The sequence below is a fragment of the Strix aluco genome, chromosome 13 (assembly GCF_031877795.1).
Source record: "Strix aluco isolate bStrAlu1 chromosome 13, bStrAlu1.hap1, whole genome shotgun sequence".
NCBI lineage: Eukaryota > Metazoa > Chordata > Aves > Strigiformes > Strigidae > Strix > Strix aluco.
The window spans coordinates 17,722,557-17,745,785 of NC_133943.1; the positions used below are offsets into that span (position 1 = coordinate 17,722,557).

Here is a 23,229-nt window from a genome sequence, read left to right on the forward strand (position 1 = left end):
TTGATTTAATTTTATGCTATACTTGTGAGAGGGCTACAGTATCCTGGGCTGCATCAAGAGCAGTGTGGCCAGCAGGTCAAGGGAGGGGATTCTCCCCCTCTACTCTGCTCTCGTGAGACCCCCCCTGCAGTGCTGTGTCCAGCTCTGGGGGCACCAACAGCAGAAGGACACGGACCTGCTCGAGTGGGTCCAGAGGAGGCCATGAGGATGCTCAGGGGCTGGAGCACCTCCCCTGTGAGGACAGGCTGAGAGAGTTGGGGGTGTTCAGCCTGGAGAAGAGAAGGCTCCGGGGAGACCTTAGAGCGGCCTGACAGTGCTTAAAGGGGTACAGGAAGGGTGGGGAGGGACTCTTCATCAGGGGGTGTGGGGATAGGGTGAGGAGTAATGGTTTTAAACTGAAAGAGGGCAGATTTAGATTAGATATGAGGAGGAAATTCTTTCCGGTGAGGGTGGTGAGGCCCTGGCACAGGTTTCCCAGAGAAGCTGTGGCTGCCCCCTCCCTGGAAGGGTTCAAGGCCAGGTTGGACGGGGCTTTGAGCAACCTGGGCTAGTGGAAGGTGTCCCTGTCTGTGGCAGGGGTGTTGGCCTAGATGACCTTTAAAGGTCCCTTCCAACCTAAATTATTTGATGATTCTATGATTCTGTCTATGTTTTGTAGATGGGAAACAAGAAGAATGAACCATTTATTCCTCTCTCAGCCTTGAAATGAATCTTCCAAGTAGTTTTAATGGATTTTTTTTTTTGGTACTATTTCCTTAATGTTTTTGAAGTTTCTTCCTGTTTCATTTTGATTCATCTCAGTTTGGTTAGTAGTTTGAGTCACCAACCTTTACAGCTTTCTCCTGTATCGTTGCCCTCCATGGGCTCTGTATAGGGTTGCTTTCTGGCCATCAGAGGTACTCAGTGGATGTAGTGGTATAAATTGACTGTAATACCATCAGGTGTTAGGAAATAAAGTGGTAATTTATATCTATCCCTGTAAATCCCTCTAAAGCGAATAAACAGATTTGTCTGTAATAGATGATCTTTAATACCATGTTTTTAAAAGTTATATTAAAATTGAACTTCCATAAAATATGATCAAGTCGATGGGAGACAGATGTATAGAATATTGATAATATGTGTACAATCAGAACACAAAGAGGAAGCAGGGAATCTAAGTGGATTTTACAAAAATTCTCCAAACATTATGAAAAATAGCTAAAAGTCAATGGTAAAGCAGTTAGAAAAGGTTACTAGCAGAAGGGTAGCTAAAAATATGTTGTGCAAAACTCATAAATCACCATCTTCAAAGACTGAAGAGTAATAAAATATCTTTATATTTTAAAGAGAAGCACTACAAAATTTCTCTTTGTGAATATGTTTATTATTAATTAAACAGCATGTCTAAGTGTGCTGTCCATTTTGTTTGAAGATGATTTGTTTTGTTTGCTTTTATACTGGATATTATTACATGAAAACAGCAAAGATGACAGCAGTAAAATAACAAATGAAAGCTCTGTAGAGAAGAGGGGTTAGAAAGGTAGCGTTACTATCATAGGTGTTTTTAATTTGGTAGGCAAAAGAGAAGGATTTTTTAAGAAATTCAAGTGGGGGGAGGTATTTAATATTTTCCTAACCTTTTTATCAGGTGTTCTTAAGGGAGTAGGTATCTACACTTTCTTCCTGCTTCCCTGTCCCCGCCCTCCCTTTTTAAAAACTATAGTTATGTACCTTCTTTCAACTCTAGTAGGAAGCATCAGAGATCTTAACCCCCTTGGTTACTTGTCCCTGACCCTAGTTTAAAGGAGGAGAAGCAAAAAAAAAAAAGCAAAAAAGGGGTAGAATTGAGCAATGTCAGCCTGGTTCATGCAAGCTGCCTCTGTTCGTGGCTTCAGTTGTTCATTTTTGTATTGAAGCATTACCTTACAAATTTTTTCTTGATGTGGGGAGTACAGAGAAAGTCTGCAGAGTGAAATCGAGGGGAAAGGAAGAGGTCACCTTCAGTAATCAGGCATTAACACAGTAAATTGCTGCAATAATTGTGATCCCATGATTAAGCCCCCAGTAGATTGATTTAAACCTTTCCCAGTCACTTAATCCTCTTTTTGAAAGAGGAGTTTGAAACCACCTGCCTGGAATCCACTTGGGTATTTTTTCATCCATACCTTCTTTCTTGTAAACTATGGAAGGCACCTTTATAAGCAGGTGGACTAGTAGTCTAAGAATTTTTTTTAACTTTCACATGGTGTGTTTAATCTCATAAGCATTAAAATATAGAAGAGAGAAAACAGTCACTATGAGGCAGCCAACATTCTTCAAAAATTTACTGAGCAACTCATTTTTCAAGAGCACTTTCCATCTTCTACTTGCTGCTAAAAGCTGAGATTAGCTGACAAATCTATCTGCCAATCACAGTAAAAGTTTTGGAGTTGACTTAGCACTATACACATGGAGTTAGAGGGTTGTCAGATCCAGTTTAATATTCTCACTTTCTTTCTTCTTTTTTTCCCTCTTCAAGATACCTTTCCTCGGGGCTGGAATTAAAATTCATGAAAGAAGAGTTTCTGATAATCTTCGTCCTTTCCATGACCGTATGGAGGAATGTTTCAAGCATTTAAAAGTTAAAGTGGAAAAACAATATGGAGCCAGAGAATTGGTATTGCTCTCCTTTTAACCTCTCCCGCACTTTCTCTTTACTTAATACCCATGTTGTTCTTCTAAACAAAAGCACATACTAAACTTTTGTTGCTTGTGGGTTTTCTTGTCGTCTGAAGGTAAGACCTGGGTTTTATAGTCAAGGTGTTGATTCAATTCTCTGACGTATCAAATATTACTCATTCTGGAAGTTTTGGAGTATTTTATTATGTCTATTAATACTACAGTTCTTTTCTGACTTATTAAGGAAGTAAAAGCAAATTCTTATGTTTTTCCTCTTTGTAATTTTCCTTAGTGGTTTAGGGCTTTGATCTGCAATTGATGTCTCCCTGTGCTAGCCACTTCCAGCTGTGTTGTGAAGTAAAACCTATCATGTGTATAATACTATTAAATATTAGTTGAGACCAAACTGAAATATATGGGAATTGAAGGATAACTTCCAAACACAAACTCTCCAGACAATTCTTGAATAAAATAGTCTATCTAAGCTTGTGCAGGCTAGCAAGAATGATGTTGGCTCATTTTTGTGATTAAACACCAGTTGCTTTGGAAATTATTTTATGTTGTTGCTTTCAGCATTGATGATTTTGTAAGAGGATTTATTTCTTCTGTTATAGGGGAAAAAGTAGCAAGTTTCTAACCTAAATTTTTGATATTGTGCTGTGTTACACACCTATATGATGAAAATTCTATATATTTATCTCAGTACCTTTTTCTTATTTTCAGTCCCATGCCACCATCCTTGTAATAATAAAGAAGCTGTAATCCACAATTAACAATTTGAGTTGAACCCTTCAACCCTACAGATCAGCACTTAAAAAAGCAACCTATTTAAAATTTTGCAAGAGCAGAGAATGTACTTTGCGAATGACACTACTGCCATTTTACCACGTCTGACTCACTCTAGTGGCTGGCCTGAGCTTTTTTTATTAAAAGAAAAGAAGAAAAAAAGAAGTTATGCAGCTATTGTGTCTTTAAGATTCTGGCCATTCAGAGGATAAGCAGCATGTAAACTTATTGCATGTAAACTCTGCAAAACACTTGAAAATAATTTTTGAAACTGCAAATGTTTCCAAGTCTTCTGCTAGACATCAGAGTCTTAGTGAGAAATGACATAAGGAGCAAATCATTTGGGAATTTGGCATATGAAATTATGCATAAATTTTTAATATTTTCTGGATAATCAGAACAAAACCTTGTGCTTTAATATGAAATGATTTTTAAAATGTGTTCATATCCTGCTCATAGGATAGAAATTGAAGTAGGCTGGAAAACTAGTTTATGGCATGCGTGCACTGGGGAATTCTCAAAAACCTGCCTCATATCATGACATTGTGATGAGCTAACTAGAGGGAGGCATACTTATGCCAGGAAGTACTTGAACACGAAAAGAGAGAAGAGCTAACTGCACTCTACAATTTTAGATCCCAGAAGTCACCCTGGAAGAAAGGAAACAGTTCTAGAGTTAGCCAAGAAATGCGATCCTTGTCCCTACCTTATTAACAAGAGTAACAGGAAAGCATTTGGATGTAAGTCAGATTGTTTCGGTTAACTTTGTACCAGGCTGAAATGCCTAAATAACCACCAACATTAGGCTGAATATTTCCATTATGATAGCTAAATCTTCTTCAAGAAGATTTGGAGTGAAATCTTCTTCTTCTCCTTCCGCTGCAGAATATACCAAATTCAAGGTTTGCAGAGAGAGATGGTGCAGCATATATGACTTTGCACCATATGGTTATGTGATGACCTGGAGAGTCCTCCTGTTCTTCGTGTCTGACTATTAGGGAAATACTAATTTTGTCCAACATTTGCAAGCATGTAATTAAAAAAGGCTATATTAATGTGTAAAGATGGCAGAATCTGTTGTATTGAAGACCGAGCATGATTAGTGTCTCAGAGCAAGGACTAACTAAATCTATTTGCCCAAGCAAATTTTAATGGCCTGCTCGAGGTCTGTACAAAATAAGATCAGCAGACACTGTTTCCCTTCATTTCTTTTTCAAACTTAATTATGTCAATTGTAGTTTATTTAGCTACTCACTGTATCATTGAGTTTGAGAGGTCTTAGAGTAAGAGTGTATCCAGACAGAAGAAACAATCATGGTAATTAATGGTATCAAATAACTTACTTCTTGCTAAATGTTAAAACATCTGTGCTATCTTCAAGACCTAGTGTAAAGGGATGAAATGAGGTTCACACAAAATTGTTTGATGGAAGGTGTTTCTCTTTTCCACCCTGTAGCCAGATTTTGATGACAAGAGAGTAGGACGGCCAAGATCAGTGCTGAGATCCTATCGTCAGTTATCAGTTATTTCACTGACTTCCATGAATTCAGACTGCAGTACTCCAAACAAAATGGCTTCAGAAAGGTTGGTTATGAGTACAATACAAGTCTTATTTCAGTCCTGGTTTTTAACCTGTTTCATGGGATGAAACTAAAAGATTAAAAAAAAAAAAGGCATTCAAGGATAAAGACCACTAGCAGTCTCATCAAACTATGCCAAAATTATTTCTGACTGTAACTATCACTTCCTCCAGGCTTAAAGCTACGGTATTTCAACCTTAATAGATGAAATATATTCAGCTCTCACTGAAAAGAGTGGCATTTCATTTTCAGGAAATAAATATTTTAAAATTTAAATGACATTTTAAAAAATACAAAGATCTGGGGGTTTTGCAAGTGTCTCTTTATGCAACTTTTCACTTAATTAGCATCTTTTTGCTTGTAAAAATTGGAGAGGAAGAGGACCTTTACAAACTTACAAGTAAGGAGGTGGAATGTTTTAGTAAAGCCTGTAGTAGTGTAAAATGCTTTGCCTAATATGCTTTCTTAACTGCAGCACTGGGAAACATGAAGACTTTTAAGTTTGAGAGAACAGTTATAAATGTATTGATTAGATTTTTTCATCCACAAATTGTTTTGATCGCTTTATAAATGATCCCTTGGGCTCATAGAACTTCTTCCCAAACAAAGTACATATGAAACTGATCTTGCTGAGCATTGTTTGTGATTTTCTTTTTTTAAACATCTGATCTCCCTTTTTCAGTAGTTCACTTTTTAAAAGTAAGAACTCCAAAGGTGTATGACCCTAACTTGCAAGTGTTTCTTTTTAAGATACCCCTCTATTCTTGCACATTTGACTTCAAGTTCATTGTTTAACACTACTTAAACTTTTTGAGTTGTCTAACAAAGATGTGTAGTATCACACCTTTTGAGGTGCCCCAAGAAGGGTGTAGCACACAAACATGCTTTGTGTCATATCTGCTAGTCCCATGTCTCTAATACAGCAGGATGCCTCCTATGGAACCAGACAACTACACTTAATCAGCTGAATCATACACCTGTTTTTAATTCTTATGATGCCAATTTGTTTTTAGGAAGCACAGGTTAACAAATTCAACATACTACTTGATCTATCGTTTTTATGTTGTAAAATTAGTTCAGCCCCATGTTCAATAGGCTAATTACATCAGCAAAACGGGAGTAAAGCCAGCACCAATTTCTTTTTTTTTTTAATGAAAAATAGCCAAATTTTTAAAATATAAAAATTAGAGGAAGAGAGGAGGGAGATTTTTTTTTTTTAATCACTGAGTATGTACATTGTTGTCCAATATGGTGAAATACAGGGAAGGATGCATTGAAAACATGACAATAAATATTAATACTGTGTTCCACTGTTTTCAACAACCACAATAGCATGTCTTGCTTTCAGTACCATCATCACAGTGCATAAACTTGCTATATGAGCTCTAACTCTGTTCAGTTTAGGAGTTCTTAAGCGAATGCACAAATTGTTGAAAAGGTATTTGCACCCATGTTAATATTTTACAGTCTTTGCAACATTTTAAGATGCTGTCATACCTTCTGAACGCATCTTATTTGTATCTAAAATCGCCAGCTGAAGTACATCATATACTTTTATGCCAACAGTTTGCAAGGCTGCACAGAAAGTCAAAGGAAAGGATGACCTGCATTTATATTTTATGGGGAAATGACATCAGAATACCAGTGGCTTCTAAAATATCACTCAGCAACTTGTACTTTTTTCTTTTGCTCCTGCAGCTTTGATCTGGAAGTAGTGCTACCAAAGCCAGTAAAAGCAGAATCAGAAGAGACTGCTCTGCAAATTAATCCTCACCCTGAAGTAAAGATGAGAAGGTCCAAAAAAAGAACAAAAAGAAGCAGTGTGGTGTTTGCTGATGAGAAGACAGCACCTGATATTTCTATCTCCGACATGAAATGTGTATGTTACTGATTTAGAGTAATATTTTATAATCCATAAAAAATTGGACATTACTCCTTTGCTTAGCAAAAGAAAAATCTATCACATACAACTCTAGTTGTTGTAAAGGGAAATAGGCAGAATGCAGAGACGATCTGCCCTGCCATGAATGAAACCTGCAAGACGCTGAGGAGGAAACAAATCAATGGAAACATCAGAACATCTCTGCTTGCTTATGATGACAGATAATATAGCCCTGAAGCTGCAATTTCTGAAGCTTGGTTAGCTTAAAACAGAGTACTATACTGGGAGGGTTAAGCTAGCTTTCCCATGGAGAGGCAATTGACTGTGCTGACATTTCATGGCAGCTCCTTGCAGTCAGGGCTATTTCAAAAGTGATGAGCCCTGTACATTTTGTACCTTGTTACGGAACATGCAGCTGTTAGGAAATTGCAAGATTGCAAACAGTGTTCCTAAAATGTGCCAGACTGAAGTTAGGAAGCACTGGCATCTCTCGCTCCATAGATCATCTGACTGCTTTCATTGCACTGCTAGATCATTAGAATGACTTATGCAACTTACATTGTGCTTTTGGGGGGGGAGGAGAGTTGGTAGTTTAATTCTCATGAGACTTTTCTTCTTTTAGTATAAAAAGAAATAATGAAAAAATATGAAATATGTCTTTTTGATACACAAGCCCTATCCAGATTAAAATGTCAGGCAATAACAGATTGTTGAATTACACAGAGAGAGTGTAAGTCAGTTGCTAAAAAATTTTTGGAAGAATCATCAAAGGCAAAGTGAATTCAGTAGATTCTTTTGGGAAACAAGGAGAAACTTATGGAGGATTATGATTTGTCTTATACTACATGTCCTCATACAAAATAGAGATATATAGCACAGTCATGCTCTGAGAAGCATTAATATACAAAACCAAGCAGCACCTGTGTCTTTTGATTAAATTAGATAACATGTACACCTAAATGTGGGGATGTCACTACATACTGAGTTACAAGGTTTTCTTCCACTTCAGAAAAGTAGTGACAAGCCTCACAGCAGCTGAGCTGGCTATGTTAATGGAATAGGAAAAAACGTTTTCATAACTTCATTTTACTTTGCAGAACACAGTCAGAGCTGCCTGATGGTATTATTCCAAAGATATAGTAGGAATACCACCCCACAGTTCCACATTATAGAATCCCTTCTAGCTAGCTTTTTTAGACTAATGTTATTTCTGTGTAGAATGAGAGGTATTTATCTAACTATAAATCATCTGTAAAATTGTTACATGCTTTTAGCTAGTGTATAATATTACCCAGTTCTACTGCTTCTAGTTACTTTTATTGTTTACTCAGCAAACAATCCCATAAAGATCTCTGGTTAGGCATGATAGTTTATTAATTATTTTCTTTTATGCTTTTCACAAATTATTATTTTGTTTAGATCTTTGTTGCTTATATCTCAGTTCATCATTAATAGCTTTTTTTTAATTAAACAGCTGTCAAGGAAATACGAGTTCATGAGTGACACCAACCTCTCAGAACATGTAGTGGCACCTCAGAAAACATCTGTCCTCAAGCAGATGAGTTCTGTCAGTCGTTCTATGCCAACTATCCCAGGTAAGCTGCTTACAATAAGATGAGAGTTCTGCAATTCTTTATTACTATGTTAAGAAAACATATCAATAAAGGGTTTGCTCCAAGCAGAGCAGGAAGCTCTCTCTATACAGCTCTGTGCCTCTGAGACAGAGATTACAGTTTAAGTGCGTATTGTGCGTGTGAGGCTGGGCTGCTAATACTGCTTGGTAACACTGTGCTGCGTACTGCTAACATGAAAATTCTTAAAGTGTTACTTCTGGAACTCTGAATTTTGCTTCCTTGTATAGTGTGGGTATTCCCCCTGCCTTGAAAGAGGCAAGGTTTATTCATCTTCCTTGCTTTGTAGCATCTCTTGCAGAGCTAGAGCTCCTGCAGTCTGCCTTCACAGCTGAGGGCAGTGTTTGAAACAGGAAGAAATGCTCAGTACTTTGCTTTGGCAGATAAACATCCCCAAAGGTTGCCCCATAGCAGGGTTTCCACTTGTGCTTTTGATGTTAGAGAGGAATCTCATAAGCCTCCCTCACAACAAGAGGAAGGGGACACAAGATAACATAACTGCCCACTAAAAAGACTGACACATGGTAGAGAAGGGGAAACTGTAACTGGAGGAGGAATTCATTTCTAGGCCAGGGCATATAGAGAAAATGTGCCTTATCTCAATACCCTTTACTCCCTACTATTTCCATAGCACATCCCATTTCTTAATCTGCACTTCATCTATGCCCCTCATTGTCCCTGTCTTTCCAGATGCCTGTAACAGACATTTAGCACAACACAACAGACTCATGGCCCACTTCTTTTTCATGTATTTATCTGTTTTTTCTTCTTTGACCAGATCAGTTCTTTTTTTCACTGTTCATTTTCAGTGTAATGAAGTTTAGTGTTTCCCCGTTAACAATACTTATTTTTGTATTCTAAGGATATAGTTAGATTAAAAATGTCTCATTTCTTTCTAGTAATTGCAGTAGTTTATTATGTTGAAATTTGCTTTATCTTACACTCTGACTCCCCTTTTTTGGTTTTGTTTTGTGCAACCAATGTTTCTGTTCTAAGGATTAACTCTGTCCGTCAGCCCTGTGGTGCCTGATGAAACAATTGCATCACATAGGTTGAGTCAACCAGTGTTTCCTTCCACCTCAGATGGTGACAAGAAAACCTTCAAAAAAAAGAAAGTGAACCAGTTATTTAAAACAATGGTAAGTTCTGTGTGTTTATGGGGAAAACCAGAAAGTGTTAGCTCTTTCAAAATTCTGTGCTCTGCAAGTTAAGTAATTTTAAATTTTTCTCTTACTTTGGTCATCAGAGAGAGGAGTGGAAGCTCTATGGGGAAGCATATGGCTGTGCTTTCTGGAGTACAGATGTACATCTTTGTGTATGTTTAAAAGGAAGGCTCGGATGGGCAGTGCTGCATCTGTACCACAAGAGGTCTCATTTGACCTACTGATTTTCTCTGATTTGCTTTATATAACATTTATTAGCAAAAAAAAGGAAAGCAATTCTTTCTTGTTCTATTTAATTACATTGGGCAGTTAGCACTAGCATCAGAGTAAGGTGAGCATAGCATATATGGCAAAAGATGCACAGTGTGAGTCCATTTCTGATGTCAGAGATGCTTACTTGAAAGTAGAAATTGGCTTACACTGGAGTCATTACTGTTCTTAAAACAGGTTGCCTTCTTTAAGGTAGGAAACCTTTCACTGATTTGTGTGGGAATTTCACAAAATTAAAACTATTGAATTTAATGCAGTGTTTGAAAGCAAAAAGTACATATTCAGTGCAGATATTAAAATTCTAAGGTTTTAAAGTTTTCCTATTTTTTTAGGCAGTTGGGAGGGTGACATTTATTGCAGGTGCTGGTAGCTACTGATATACATACTGTGTAAGTATTCTGTGACACCTGTAATATTTTATATGTCAACTCTGCTGATCTTTCAAAGCAAAGGTTGATTTTTTCTCAATTACTTTTTTTTCTGGTGAATAGGTTTCATTTTCATCCATTAGTTTTTGCAGTCTCTTAAAAAATATAGATAGTGCCTTCAGGGACCATAGAGCAACATTTAGGCAAATCTGCATTTAGGTGTGTTCATAATCATGTTTTTCTGTTAGGAACAAGAATAACCTATTAACTTGAAGTCTGAAGGATTTCACTTATATTCAATTTATCACATACTTGTTCTTTTCAGACCCAGGAGTAACAGTTTTTCAGCATGATTTCATCCACTCACATTTAAACCTAAATAACATATAAAATAAGGAGGATAAAATGTCCCATTTTGCAAGTCTGAAAAAGGACAGAAAAAAGCTTTATTTGTATAATGCTTCCATAGCATGATTGGAATCGTGGACAGGTTTAAATACAGGTTTATGGTTTTGCAAAATAGAGAAATTAATTCAAAATATCCAGGATTTGGTCCATGTCGTCTTTTCTCTAGCCACAGCTTAAGGCCACAATCTAGAAATTAACATACATATAACTGAATCCAATACAGTAGTCATTTTAACATATGGCACTCTGTTCCTCTTTTTTTGCAGCGCATATCCAAAGTTCTAGAAGATGGAAAGCAGTCTGTGGAGCACCATTTCAAATCTTCATCTACAGATCTGTAATTTGTTCTGTTACAAGACCACCTCTCAACCAGAAATAATATATATACGTGTATATCCTATTTTAGACCGCTGTCTATCTGAAGAAAGGCACTGATAACATAGATGGCTAATGGAGAATATGAACAACAATATTCGTGGGCTGTGATAAGTTACTTGTGACATAGATATAGGAAATACTACAGGATGTGCCCACCAGGACATGGAACAGAAGTTTACTGAGCCTCTGGTTATACAGGCCGAAGGGCATTGTGTGTTCCCTGGTGACAGAAATTGTTCCTGGGAAGAAAGATGTATTAAAAAGCCATCTGCAGTGCTTACTATATAATGTAAGTCAGATCCTGGTCTTTTCGAAGAGCATAGAAGTTATCATTTTGTGTAGCTTGTATAGACACACTCCAGCTATCTTTAAGCTATTGCTGGCAGTGTAGTCAAGGCAACGGATGGCTCAGCACAAAATAGCCACTGACAATTTACGCTGTGGCTGTAGCTGGATTTACAGTCCTCAGATCCCTCTGCTGCTCCCACCACACTGCTCAGTATCCTCAGTCTTTCTCAGAGTGATGTCCGTGACACCATATGCCTGAGTTATTTTCAGAACAGTGACTATTATGTTGAAAACATGTGCTGAAGTTTATTTACACATGTACAAATTCATATTACATCCAGCAGTGTGATAAACAAAAGCTGCTTTTTCTGCTGTTCATCAATAAAATGTTAAAAATTTATTTTATTTGCCTTGAAACTTTCTCCCTGAAATCTCTAGATATCATGGTATATAAGGTAATAGTTTCTTATGACAGCAAATGGAATTCTATAAGTCCAAGTCTTCTGCTTTCAAAATTGATTTTCTGTGTCTCTCCAACTCATGAGGCAGCGTTGGAAGATAATGTCTTATTGGCATGAAGCTAGACAGCACTGCAGGTCAGCATCTTGGGGGGTTTTTTATCACCTGTCAGTTCTTTCTAAAGGCAAGTATGTTATCCAAATATAAAGGGTTCCAAAAGGCAAATAATTTATTTCCTTCACTCATCCCTTTATGTTTCAGACACCTACATATGTTTATATTCATTAAATAAAATATGACCATGTATAGTGTTGTGGATGGGAGAGACTGGCCATGTTGCCATGTTCCCATGGATATGGGAGAGACAAAAAGATTAAAATTATTCCTTGCTCAGTGGTTGAATCAATGGCAAGACATCTTCAGTTTATCTAAGCCTAACTATTTCTTATAAACACTTTTACATTCAGCATGAATAATTTATTTAATGGATTCAGACTCTCTTTGCAAGTTGTCAGTGTGAAGCTGTTTTCTACAAAAATAATTAGCAATTGTTTTCTGTGAGTAGTTTGAAATATTTGCCATTGAAACTAATACTGCGCCAAGAAATACTTTTCACTAGAATAACCATAGACAGCAAAACAAAATGGGTCCAGTTTTAACACTAACTACAGTGGTTTTTGGCATGGATACTGATAGACTTTTTGTTTCATTTGCTTTTCACAGCAACTTGATACTGCTTCCAAGGAAGCACAGAGGAAGAACAAGGCTTTTTTAGAAAAAAACCTCGGTTTAATAGAGTAGGTTATCTGTGAGTGGGAGAAAGTGAAAGGTTGGGTGCGTGTTTAACATCTTGCTAACCTGAGGGAAGAAGAGGGAGGGGTGCCCAGGTTGATATCACAAAATAAAAAGTATTTTAACAGAAGAGGTTTGATTCTACTGGGAATGAGTAAAAAAAGGATGATTTAGAAACTGTTCATTCTTTGTAAAGCTACCTGCTAAGGGTTATATTTTGCTTATTGTATCTTGCAGCTATGTTTTCCTGTGAGAGTGGAATAAAAGAGTTTAACTCAAGCTATTGTTATAAATTATAATTGAAGTATTGTGATTAAAAATAAAAAAAGTATAAAGAATGGAAGGGAAGGAAGAGCCCAGAAACAATTGCCGGGAAGGCAGGAGCACAGCATTCAAAGGAAGTTTGGTGTTAAGTGTTTAGCTAGTGGTTCCAAGACTCATGTTGTGTTTAGCTCAGGTTTTAGTATATTTTTTGATGAAGAGTTTAGATTTGCGCTTAATTTACCAAATATCAGCAAAAATCTTAGTAGTTGTCCCACATCATAGATTGTCCTCTTCTTGCCAGCCCCGTTTTGGATCTGATTCAAGCCTGAAACCATGCAAATAACTCTGAGCAGAAAAGCAAAATTAACTAAAAAATTGGCTGCCAGGAACAGGGCATACATGGAACTGGAATTTTAAGGATGTTTGGACAGCAAGCTCCAGCCAGTCACAAGTTTCCAGAAACTGTGGATATTGATGTTTAGTTCAAATAAAAAAAACATAACATGAAGAACAAGAGTGATGCGCTGGGATAATAAAGTGCAAGTATGGCAATCTGGCAAAATCTCTTTAAAAATGTAAATCAGCACTGATTATTGTCATTTCTGTCACAAGCTAAACAGGCCTTTAGTTCACATAGGCAGAGGAAGATCTACTCAGGCGGCACAGAACCTATGTATTTGACACTGTTCAAGGTGACGCACAGATAGAAATTTACTCCAGGATAGGGTCAGGCTTTGGCTGCTGTCCCAGGGAATTAATGAAGCAGGGCTGGCTTCACCTGTAATCTGTCTAGCCCTACCACCTCTCACTGTGCAAGGTCAGAAAAGCATTTCTGGACACAACAATGTTTTCATGTGCTTTGTGTATCAGAGTTTATTTCACTTCTCTCAGATGTTTCAGATAGTCTGGACAGTAATGGTCTGGCTTTCTGAATTGCATGGCACTAAGATAACGATTGGGTAGTGTGAGTCTGTGATAAATAATTTGTTCAGCATGGGTAGGAGAGACTGCATGTGCAGCGCAGATTTTAGTGCTGACCTGTAGAAAGCTGTTACACTGCAACAATGTAAGGTGCATTTAAGCTGCACGCCATGTATGTTCAGTTAGCTGGATGTCTGAATTTTAGACTCAGGCACCTGGGCTTTATCTCATGGAGTGCAACACTCTGTTAGTGGTAATGGTCTAGCTCCAGAAGAGAGCTGCTGTGTCAATGCAGCATAAGGTCTGGTCATCAATGGCAAGTGTTAGCGTTCTGCTGCACCAAGCTGTTCTGCAGTATTCTTTAACTAACTTGGGTATCCAACCTGCCTTTGTTTGTGCCATGTAGTGATACTGCCTAAGTCCTTATTATGAAATTATGACTTAATTATTCATTTGGGGGGGCATTTAATGCTCTTAAAATTTCAATAAAATTAGCTGGTGTGAGCTGTAGGAAGGTGTTCAGAATAAATCCATAGGGATTAAGTTTCTGAGCAGGAAGGAGAGTTTTATCAAAGATTTTAGAGACCTTAGGAACACATTGTGTTCTTCAGGTAAGAATTAATGTGTTATAGACCTGTGTATTTGTTGTGGCTACTGCTTCACATTGAACTTTTTATTGGTATCACATGCAGCTGCAATCTTCTTTTATTAGACAATGGAAATTGTGGATGAGTAGAATCATGGAATGGTTTGGGTTGGAAAAGACCATAAAGATCATCTAATTCCAACCCCCAGTGGGGGTAGAGGGTGCTGTATTGGTTATTCTCTGTGGACTCCACAGACATGTTAGGCACAATTGGATCTCTGTTTTCATTTTCCTTGTTGATCTTGTTTGGTCTGACTTTTGCCTTATCATGATCAGATTCGTTTCTCAGATTCGTTTCATCAAGTCCCTGACCTTTCTTTAAAGACTCATCAGGGCAGGATTCTCACTGTACCTTGGGATGCCACAGTCTTGTACGGGAGAGAAAGAGAATTGGATTTCTTCATGATTTCATAAGTACAGAATTTTAAATTGGCAATTTTCTCCTATTCTAGCTGGTTTGTAGTTGTAGAAGGTCACAACAAACAAGTTAATGAACTCAGACCAATATATTAAACTAAAGGCCGTACAGCACTGTGTAAGTAGATTTTCCTGGATGTGTTATTAATGTGTAACATGAATGATAGTCTTAGTAGTGTAGAAGACTCTGAGAGTCTGGAATGTGTCCAATTTCATCATCTTTAAATTGAAGGAACCTTGTGCCATCCTGGTCTCTGAAGAACAGAACTCATATAATGGACATGGTGGACTATTCTGCTTTCCATATGAGATTTGAGATGCAGACGCAGTTTGCTTCCATGATTACTAATACAAGGAAGCTGTAATGGAATAACAATGGAAAATTTTCCTCAATCTGGAGGACATCAAGTAACCAGAGTGGTGAGTTTTTAGCACCAGCTACTATGTTCTACTCGGTGTTTGCAGGCAGCAGCCATTTTGCTGTAAAAACTGGCTGAAGAGCAGTTCCTAACCTGAACTGGCAAAAAGCAATAAACCTGTGCCAAGCACTTCTTCACAGCTCTTAGAAAAGGAGGGAATGTGTCATGTTACTAAAGTTACTGAAATTTTGATGACAAAATGGATTCACAGTTTGAGTTGCTCTCTTTAACCCATACGATATTCATGGCTTTTGTTTGACTGTTTTGCTGCTTGCTTCTTTGCCAGTGGCAATGATGGAGCAGACTCTTTCATTCAAAATGAGTTAAAGGTATGTCCAAGGAATCCTGCAAGAAAAAAATTTGGAATGATGATGGTAAACTGCTGAGAAAGTAAAGTGGACTTAGGTGATTTGACTTGATCAGTTTGAATATGAAGCCTCTTAGCAGTTCAACAACTGATGATTGGTAAATCACACAGTACAATCTATACCCAGAGTCATAATGAGATTTTACATTGATTGCACTAATGAGCATGAATTTCTGCTTTGGACTAGGATAAATCCGTAACTGTACAGATTCTGAATAAGAGCTGCTCACTAATGTCACAGTATTGCAGCAGCTGTATTGTATCTGGCTGATTATCAACGGATTTTTGTTTCAGCCCAAGTAAGAGCAATGGAAGCATCTTTGAAATAATGATGTAACCTAAATCACTGAAAGCTTGTCAAGCTCACAGGTAGGTCTGTTCCACCCTGATGATGGGATGAGAGCACTTTTAAACAAGAAAAGTTGTTAAACATGTTTTTAAAATAGCAAGGTAGGACAGAAGAAGATGGGTTTGTTATTAAATCTCATTTCTGTTTAAGTCAGTTGAGGTGAAGGAGTTGTGTTCAAAGCATTCTAATCCCATAATTTTCTATGCTGACTTGCCTTCCCATTTTAAAGGAGTTTAGTTTATCATGAAGAGACCAAAAGTCCTTCTTTTGTTCCAGCTTCAGTGCAGTGTTATTTAACAGATGAAACATTTATCCCAGAGTCTGGTTCTGTATATGCTGATATTAGTGGGAATCATCTAGAGCTCGGGCATTCTGTTTAAAACAATAGCACAGGTCAATTCTCTAGAGTGTAGGAAAATAAAAGGAGTAATTTAGCCAAACACAGAATTGTTCTCATGTAGAAATAAGAGAATTCAGCCAATTTAAAGCCAATTTTTCTTTTGTGTCATCCCCTTTTTAAAAAACATTTCTGAGGAGGGAGCAAAAATAAAAAATTTAAGGATTCTTCCCTTTACTAATTTTTGGAGGTGGATATGTCCATCTTGTTACATTTTTTTTTTTTTTTTTTTTTTCCTGAGGAATGTGGAAACCTCTGTGAAAAAAGCTCGCAGCCATCTCCTATCCTGGATGCCTTGGAGTAGTCACTAGTATTATAGTATTTACTTAGATTTCCCTCCCAGAACTGAGTTCCTACTTGCTCTTAGGCATTCAAGGTCCTTGGGAGAGGGAACATTGAGCAACATTGCAGGAGCTGCCCTCAGCTGTAAGGACTTCAGCATTGGCAATATTTACTGCTGTGGGGTGAGGAGAGTGGTTGTTCTTTATTGACTCAGTCTGTAATTTTCTGTTCTGATTTGCTATCATGATGCAGTGTGTGCTAAAGATTAACACTGTAAACGAATAATTGCTCTGCAAACAAACTTCAGGTAGGCCATGGATTTCATAAACTTTAAAATGTTAGATAAATTCAATCATGGTTTTAAAGTAAGGACAGTTTGATCTGATTGGGTTTTGAATAGAATTAACCCTTTTCAGTGTAGTTTTCTGCTATCCTGGAAGACAAAAATCTCCACTGTGCCCTGAGTGATCTTTCATACTGCTGACCCTAGAATTAGACAGCCACTGTGAGTGTCTGTACTGTAATAGATACAGTTTCTGTGTTAATTGTTTTTTCATGAGTGTTAGTGTGTGCTGCAGCTGAATATGCTCCATTATGCATGTGGTGTTCAACCTGCATTGGCTAACAGGTGAATGTGGGGCATGAAGGATCTCTTATTCATAGTTAACACTTCACAGGCCTTCCCATTAACTTGAATTAGTTCAGCGGATGGTAGGTGACTGTTGCTGGTGTTACAGTGGGTTTAAGTGGTGACTGAGTCAAAAGGCACAGGAAAGGTGATGGGGATCAGAAAGTAGTCGTTTAAGGATCCATGTCCTGAGTTGGCAGGCCAGCAGCCAAAAAAAGAGACTTCTCTAGGGAAGTAGTAGGACTCTTGAACTATTGTTGTAACTAGAAAAAGTAAAAAACAACTCCATGTTTGACAGATATTTTGAGGGAAGATTTTCCCCAGAATGTTTGCTCATACATTTTCGTACATAAGAAAACAGCCTTGGATAGAGTGCTTTAGATGCAGCTCTTTTAGCCAGGAATATTGTATTTTATCACACAATAAAGCATGTTATGGTTGGATTCTACAAATACTGAGGAATGTGAAGTCTTTACTACAGGACTTCAGTTGCTTTGACACACTCAGCAATGCTTCCTTAGTGCTTTGGCACACTCCATAGTACTAATGCACAGTGCTGAATTTGTAGAATCTTTCTTAACTGCATTTAGACATCTTTCACAAGACAAGAAAACACTACTACTGGAAAACAAAAGAGCAAAGGAAACAAACCTAAAAGAAAGACTAAACTTAGCAGAAGTTCTGCACAGAAATTCAAAACAAACACAGGATTCTAATATGAAAAAGGTAAAAATGTTTACGTATACCATTGGTTATTTTTACAGATCCCAGAATTACAAATATAAATCTATGTAATATTGCTGAGGGGACAGTGATCACACCAATATAAAACTTGTTACTAAGTTATCTCTAGGGCAGATTGGAACTAATTTGATATTTTCGAAAAATGTCACTAGGTGGAGATAAGTAGTTGCAATTACTGATCTGTCTACCCAGATACCTGGAAAACTAAAGTGGAGCAACTGGAAGTGCAAGGATTATTAGCACTGTAAATCATCCCATTCACAGGTTAGATGATTTTAGTTTACTGCAGTTAAACCCTGGCTACATTAAAACAACCTTAAATTTATCTAGGACTGGGTGTGTCCATAGAGTAGTTCACTGCACTTGTACCAATTCACTTCCCAGTTTTAGTTGCTAATTAATTTTCCCCAAGTGTTTGTGGTGTACAAGTACCAAAGGGTGTAGAACACTGTGAACAAAACAAAACAAAAAAAAAGGGAAAAGTTATGTATTCAGAAAAATCATTGGGTTTAAAATGTCTTTTCAGTACGATCTCCATTTACATTGTGGGGTGGGAGAAGCTGTTTCATCCATACAAGCAAATACCTTGATGCTGAAATCTGACTGAAACAGAAGTATTAGCATGTTACTATTTTTCCTTTGTATAAATCTTATTGTGTGTCTCATCGAAATGCACAAGAATTTAAGCTTTGAAGAATTTTGGACAGGTGTACAGATTCCTTGGTAAACACAATTGATGTTCATACACCACCTCATTTGATTTTAGCACCGCTTATTTCTAGTATAAACAAACATTTAGTGGCAAGCCTAGAAGAATAAGCAGATGATGTGAAACAGGCAAGCACTTCAGCTGTTCGGAAGCTGGTAGCAGGAGCAAGGTTGTCAGAGTATGATTGACTGAAGTATCTATATTTGTTCTAATTTCCCATAATTAAGAGGTGTCTCAGATTCTTATGTGAGGAGGAGTTTGTTACAGAATCTCTCCATGTCTCGTTTAGACTTGAGGTATCCCTCTGTTGCAGGGCTGAGCATGTCTGTATATCTAAATGCAGCAGATCCTATGGGAGCCATAGGCAGCCAAATGGAGGCTATAGATTTCTTGCCTGCCTACAGCCAGTCATGACTAATACATAAGTCAGGGGACATCTAATCCCTTCTACCATATTATATGTTGGCAAGATGGTGGAAAGCCTTTGTTGAAGCAGGAGTTATGACTACTTTTACTGTCGTAGTTCTCATGGTCAGAAAGCAGCTAGTAGCCCTTATAAGGTTTTACAGTCTTCTAAAACCCCAGTTATAAAGTCGCTTTAAAAATCCGCAGTGGGCATTCTAGCATTGCAGCATTTATGGCACAGATCCAAATGTTATTGCCTTTTCCATTAATTTAATGTTCAACCTGCATTTCTAGAAATAAAGCTCAGTTCCCTTGTTTTGCAATACTCTATTTTACATCTCCTATGCTTTTGTAATGACCTTGAGATGACATTGTTTTACCTGCTACACTTTGTTTCTTCTGGTCATGTGTTTTATTTTGTGCATACACTGGGCAGATGATTATTGGAATAAGACATGACCACTTCTACAAGTAATCTATTAGACAACCAAGAATATAGATGATTTGTCATTATGTGAAAATGTCTTATCGATGGATACTGAACTGTTTCTGAATTCAGTGTGTGAATTGTTTGAAACAAGGTGGGTTGCTTGGTATATTGCATTGTAGATGAACTCTTTTCTTTTAAAAAGGGTTTGTCCCTCCTCTTTGTGACCACATGAATAGCTTGTATGAACTTGTCTTCAGCAAGGTGTTAAACTGTGATAATACACCATGCTTGGAGTTAGACCCATTGTTAACAGTGCAGCCTAAAGCTTCCTATTCATTAAAAATAGATCTCTGCTCCATGGGATTATCTGGCAATGTGTATCATGATCTGGATCAAGTGTAAACAGTCAATTTAATTTCTGACTAATAAGCTAAAGTACATGATGCAGAGTGCGTTGTGTTGGCTGTATGAGGGATGAATGATATGTGGTATGTTACAACGTTGAAGTTACTGCTACAAAATTTTCAATCTGAGCCATTAATGTGGGTTTGCATGATGTTGTAGTTTGCATCATGCAGACGTGGTGCTTTTGACCTAAAACTGTCAATCTCTAAAACTGTCAGGTTGTCAAACAGCATGATGGCCTAAAGGTGCTTGTGAGACTAGCAGGTATTATGCTTTATTTTGCCTTATCATTTTGAAAGATCCAGTTAAGAAGGTAGTTAGGAGTATCTCAGCCAAAACATTACAAAAGCGTACAGAGAGTTCCTCATATTATTCTCTGCTTTTTGACCCCTGTGTTTTTGCTTCATACTGTGTGCTGGTGTGTACGACTTTTCTCAAGTCAATGCATTTTAAAAACACTGAATGTATAGGTTACTTTGGAGTATAAGTGAAAATGCTGAGGAATCCCAGTTTAATGAAATTAATTTGAACTTTTCATAACCCAAGATTTCAGACAGTTATGGTTTCCCTTGTAAAAGGGCAATCAATGTGAAGAAATATTACTGTTGGCTGGAGCAGAGGCGTACATAAAACCTGTGGAGAAAAATGGTTCTGTAGGGGCTCGGCCTCAACCTTTCTGGATTTTGGAGCTTCACTTGAGAAATTGAAAGGAGAAAATATTTGTATAACACAAGAGTTGGTGACAGTCTTTGGTTTGACAGCAATCTGTGGTTGATTGAGCTTCCAACTGGTAGAGACATGCACTCAGGGCTGTACAGTACTGCAGTAAAAAGAAATGTTAAAAATCTGCCTACAAAGACCTCACCAAACCCTATGCATTTGGAAATAACGATCACTAAACTGTGACTCCAGCATCAGCTTTATTTTATTTCATGATCTGTTAGCATAGCTTGGTCAGCACATCACCTCTTCCCAGCCTCTTGATATGGAAGTCTCACCGTTTTTTCCTTCTCATTTCTCCAGTTTTGGGATCACTACCTTCTCCTTCCAGCCCTGCCCAAAACAGGAGTGGTGAGGACCCCAGGGCAGTATTCCTGGCTAGATTTAATTAACTCTTGTTCTCACCAGCCCTGCTCAGCAGTCACAGCTTGAGCAGTTTAGTCTTTCCTTGCTGCCTTTTGCCTGCGTATGAGCATCTGCACCTGAAGTGCTGTGCAGGAACACGTACTGCAGTGATTCTCAAGCAGAAGGTGTGCCCACAGGACTGCCAAAGCACCGTTTTTACTGGCATTGTTTATATGCCAATGTGAGTAAATCAGGCCCAGTCAGTTGGAAGAAGAATGTTGCTGATCGGATCGTGTCTCTGCTAGGGGCTGTGCCAGCACACACGTGCCAGGGAGGGATCAGACCTTTGCACTCTCTTTCAGAGCTCTGCAGGCAGAAGCCTACAGTTATCTTCACTGCTCTAAAAGCAGTACTTGCCATTCTTCACCTCACTCCTTGCTTTACTCAGTTCTGCATGACACGTGGCTCAGATGTCACATCAGGCTGGCTCTGGTAGTGACACACGTTCTCAGGCAGCTGCAGAGCACAGCCAGGGCTTGGCCTGGCTAAAATGCACTGCCCCAAAACTTCATGGAGATTCATCTGCAGAGGACGTTCCACAACCTTCATCAGTGTCTGGTTGCAGAAGTAATATTTCTTCCCTTTGTAAAGCCTGGCATATTTTCTAAGCATGTATTCACTCAGTACCCACTTCAGTGTATTTTAAATGTAGCTATGCATACAGAGCACCTTGGGGAGTAAGTATTTAGATGCCGCTCATCAAAGTCCCTGATGCAGTTGGCTGAATTGTTACTTCTTGGAATAAACAAACCCTGAGCAGTAATAAATTTGTAAGTTTTTCTTGTTTTCAAGGGTTTTTTGGCAAAAATGGAATTTGTTGAGAGGATCAAAAATTTATTATATTTACTTTTCATACTATATTCTTGGTCTTAGTTCATTGTATAAGTGTTTTTACTCATTTGACATCTCTTAAATATTTTGTTCCATTGACTTCTGTAAATAATGGGGGGTTTTATTAACAATATTTATAACAATATTTGCAGGACTACAGATATAATTTTAAAACATATCTATATGTTGGTAAGTTAATTGGGAAGCTGGAGGCCATGTTGCTCAAACAGCTTTTTGCATGTTTGTAACTCCAATTTTCATGGAGAAAAAAATTATTTCAGATGGCTTTCTTGAGGAGGGATGTACTTGCATTATTATTTCCTGAAAAATGAATCCTCATTTGGTTCTTTTTTGTCCCAAGTCACCTTTTGCACAGCAGTTGTCACTTGGAAGATAAGCCAGCCCCACTATGTTCCACTTTTGCCTGTTCAGTGTGTATCTCTGCCTAGGCTAGCTAGCATTTACAAACTCTGACCTCTGTCATTCACATTAAAATAGCAACTTGTCTGTCCGTAGTTGCAGTAGAAATGATTTTATGTGCAGTGAAAGCATGTATTTTTAAAAAAACAGTTGTGGAGATGCATTTCTGAGCTGGCAAATGGGCTAGATGTGTCACTCTGCACTCAATATTTCAGTTGTATTTGCAGTAAAATTTTTTTTGTACCTTTCAAAGCAACAACAATATGAACATGACATTGGTCAATCACTGATGCTTAAGGAGAGGGTAAATCTTGGTGGTGCTGCAGCACAAAAGAGTCAGTGAATTGATGAATGTGTGACAAAGTAAAAACGTTTTTGGTACAGGCAGGAATTCAAATCTACAGATCAAAACTTGTATTTCTGCAGAAATTACAGGACTAGAGCCATCTTAAAGGCCTTGGAATACCAGGAATTTCTTTAATTGCATGGGTTATTAAGGCTGAGTCAAGCTCCAAATGTATGTATGTGCCTTAAACATAAAAAAATATGCAAATATCACTTCTGAAGCGAACTGCAACTGTGCTTTTAACTACTGTGCAGTCTTTTCACGCAGTGACACAGCTGTAAGAGCTGTCCTTGTTCTGAGACGGGTGTCGGTGAGATTGCAGCTCTGCTTTTTCCTCCTGCAGAGGTGCAGGGTGCTACGCAAGGCACTATTTTTCAAGTCATAAAAGGGCTAGAGGTTTTCCTTACTACTTAATTTTAGGGAATCAACGTTTGTCTGTTTAGATACAAATGAAGTTATTGGAACTTAGCTGAAAGGAA

At 37.9% G+C, this 23,229-nt stretch overlaps 1 protein-coding gene across 2 annotated transcripts in view; it reads left to right on the forward strand.

Moving 5' to 3' along the window:
- The window catches only part of DOCK2 (dedicator of cytokinesis 2), a 206,740-nt gene extending 194,945 nt beyond the window's left edge, over positions 1-11,795 (forward strand). For both annotated transcript variants that reach the window (XM_074838147.1, XM_074838148.1), the window contains 6 exons: positions 2,501-2,638; positions 4,883-5,010; positions 6,705-6,885; positions 8,363-8,483; positions 9,516-9,658; positions 10,995-11,795. In XM_074838147.1, coding sequence (XP_074694248.1) covers positions 2,501-2,638; positions 4,883-5,010; positions 6,705-6,885; positions 8,363-8,483; positions 9,516-9,658; positions 10,995-11,069 — 786 coding nt within the window. In that variant the 3' untranslated portion in view covers positions 11,070-11,795. The remainder of the gene's footprint in view (positions 1-2,500; positions 2,639-4,882; positions 5,011-6,704; positions 6,886-8,362; positions 8,484-9,515; positions 9,659-10,994) is intronic.
- The last annotated feature ends 11,434 nt before the right edge of the window (positions 11,796-23,229 follow it).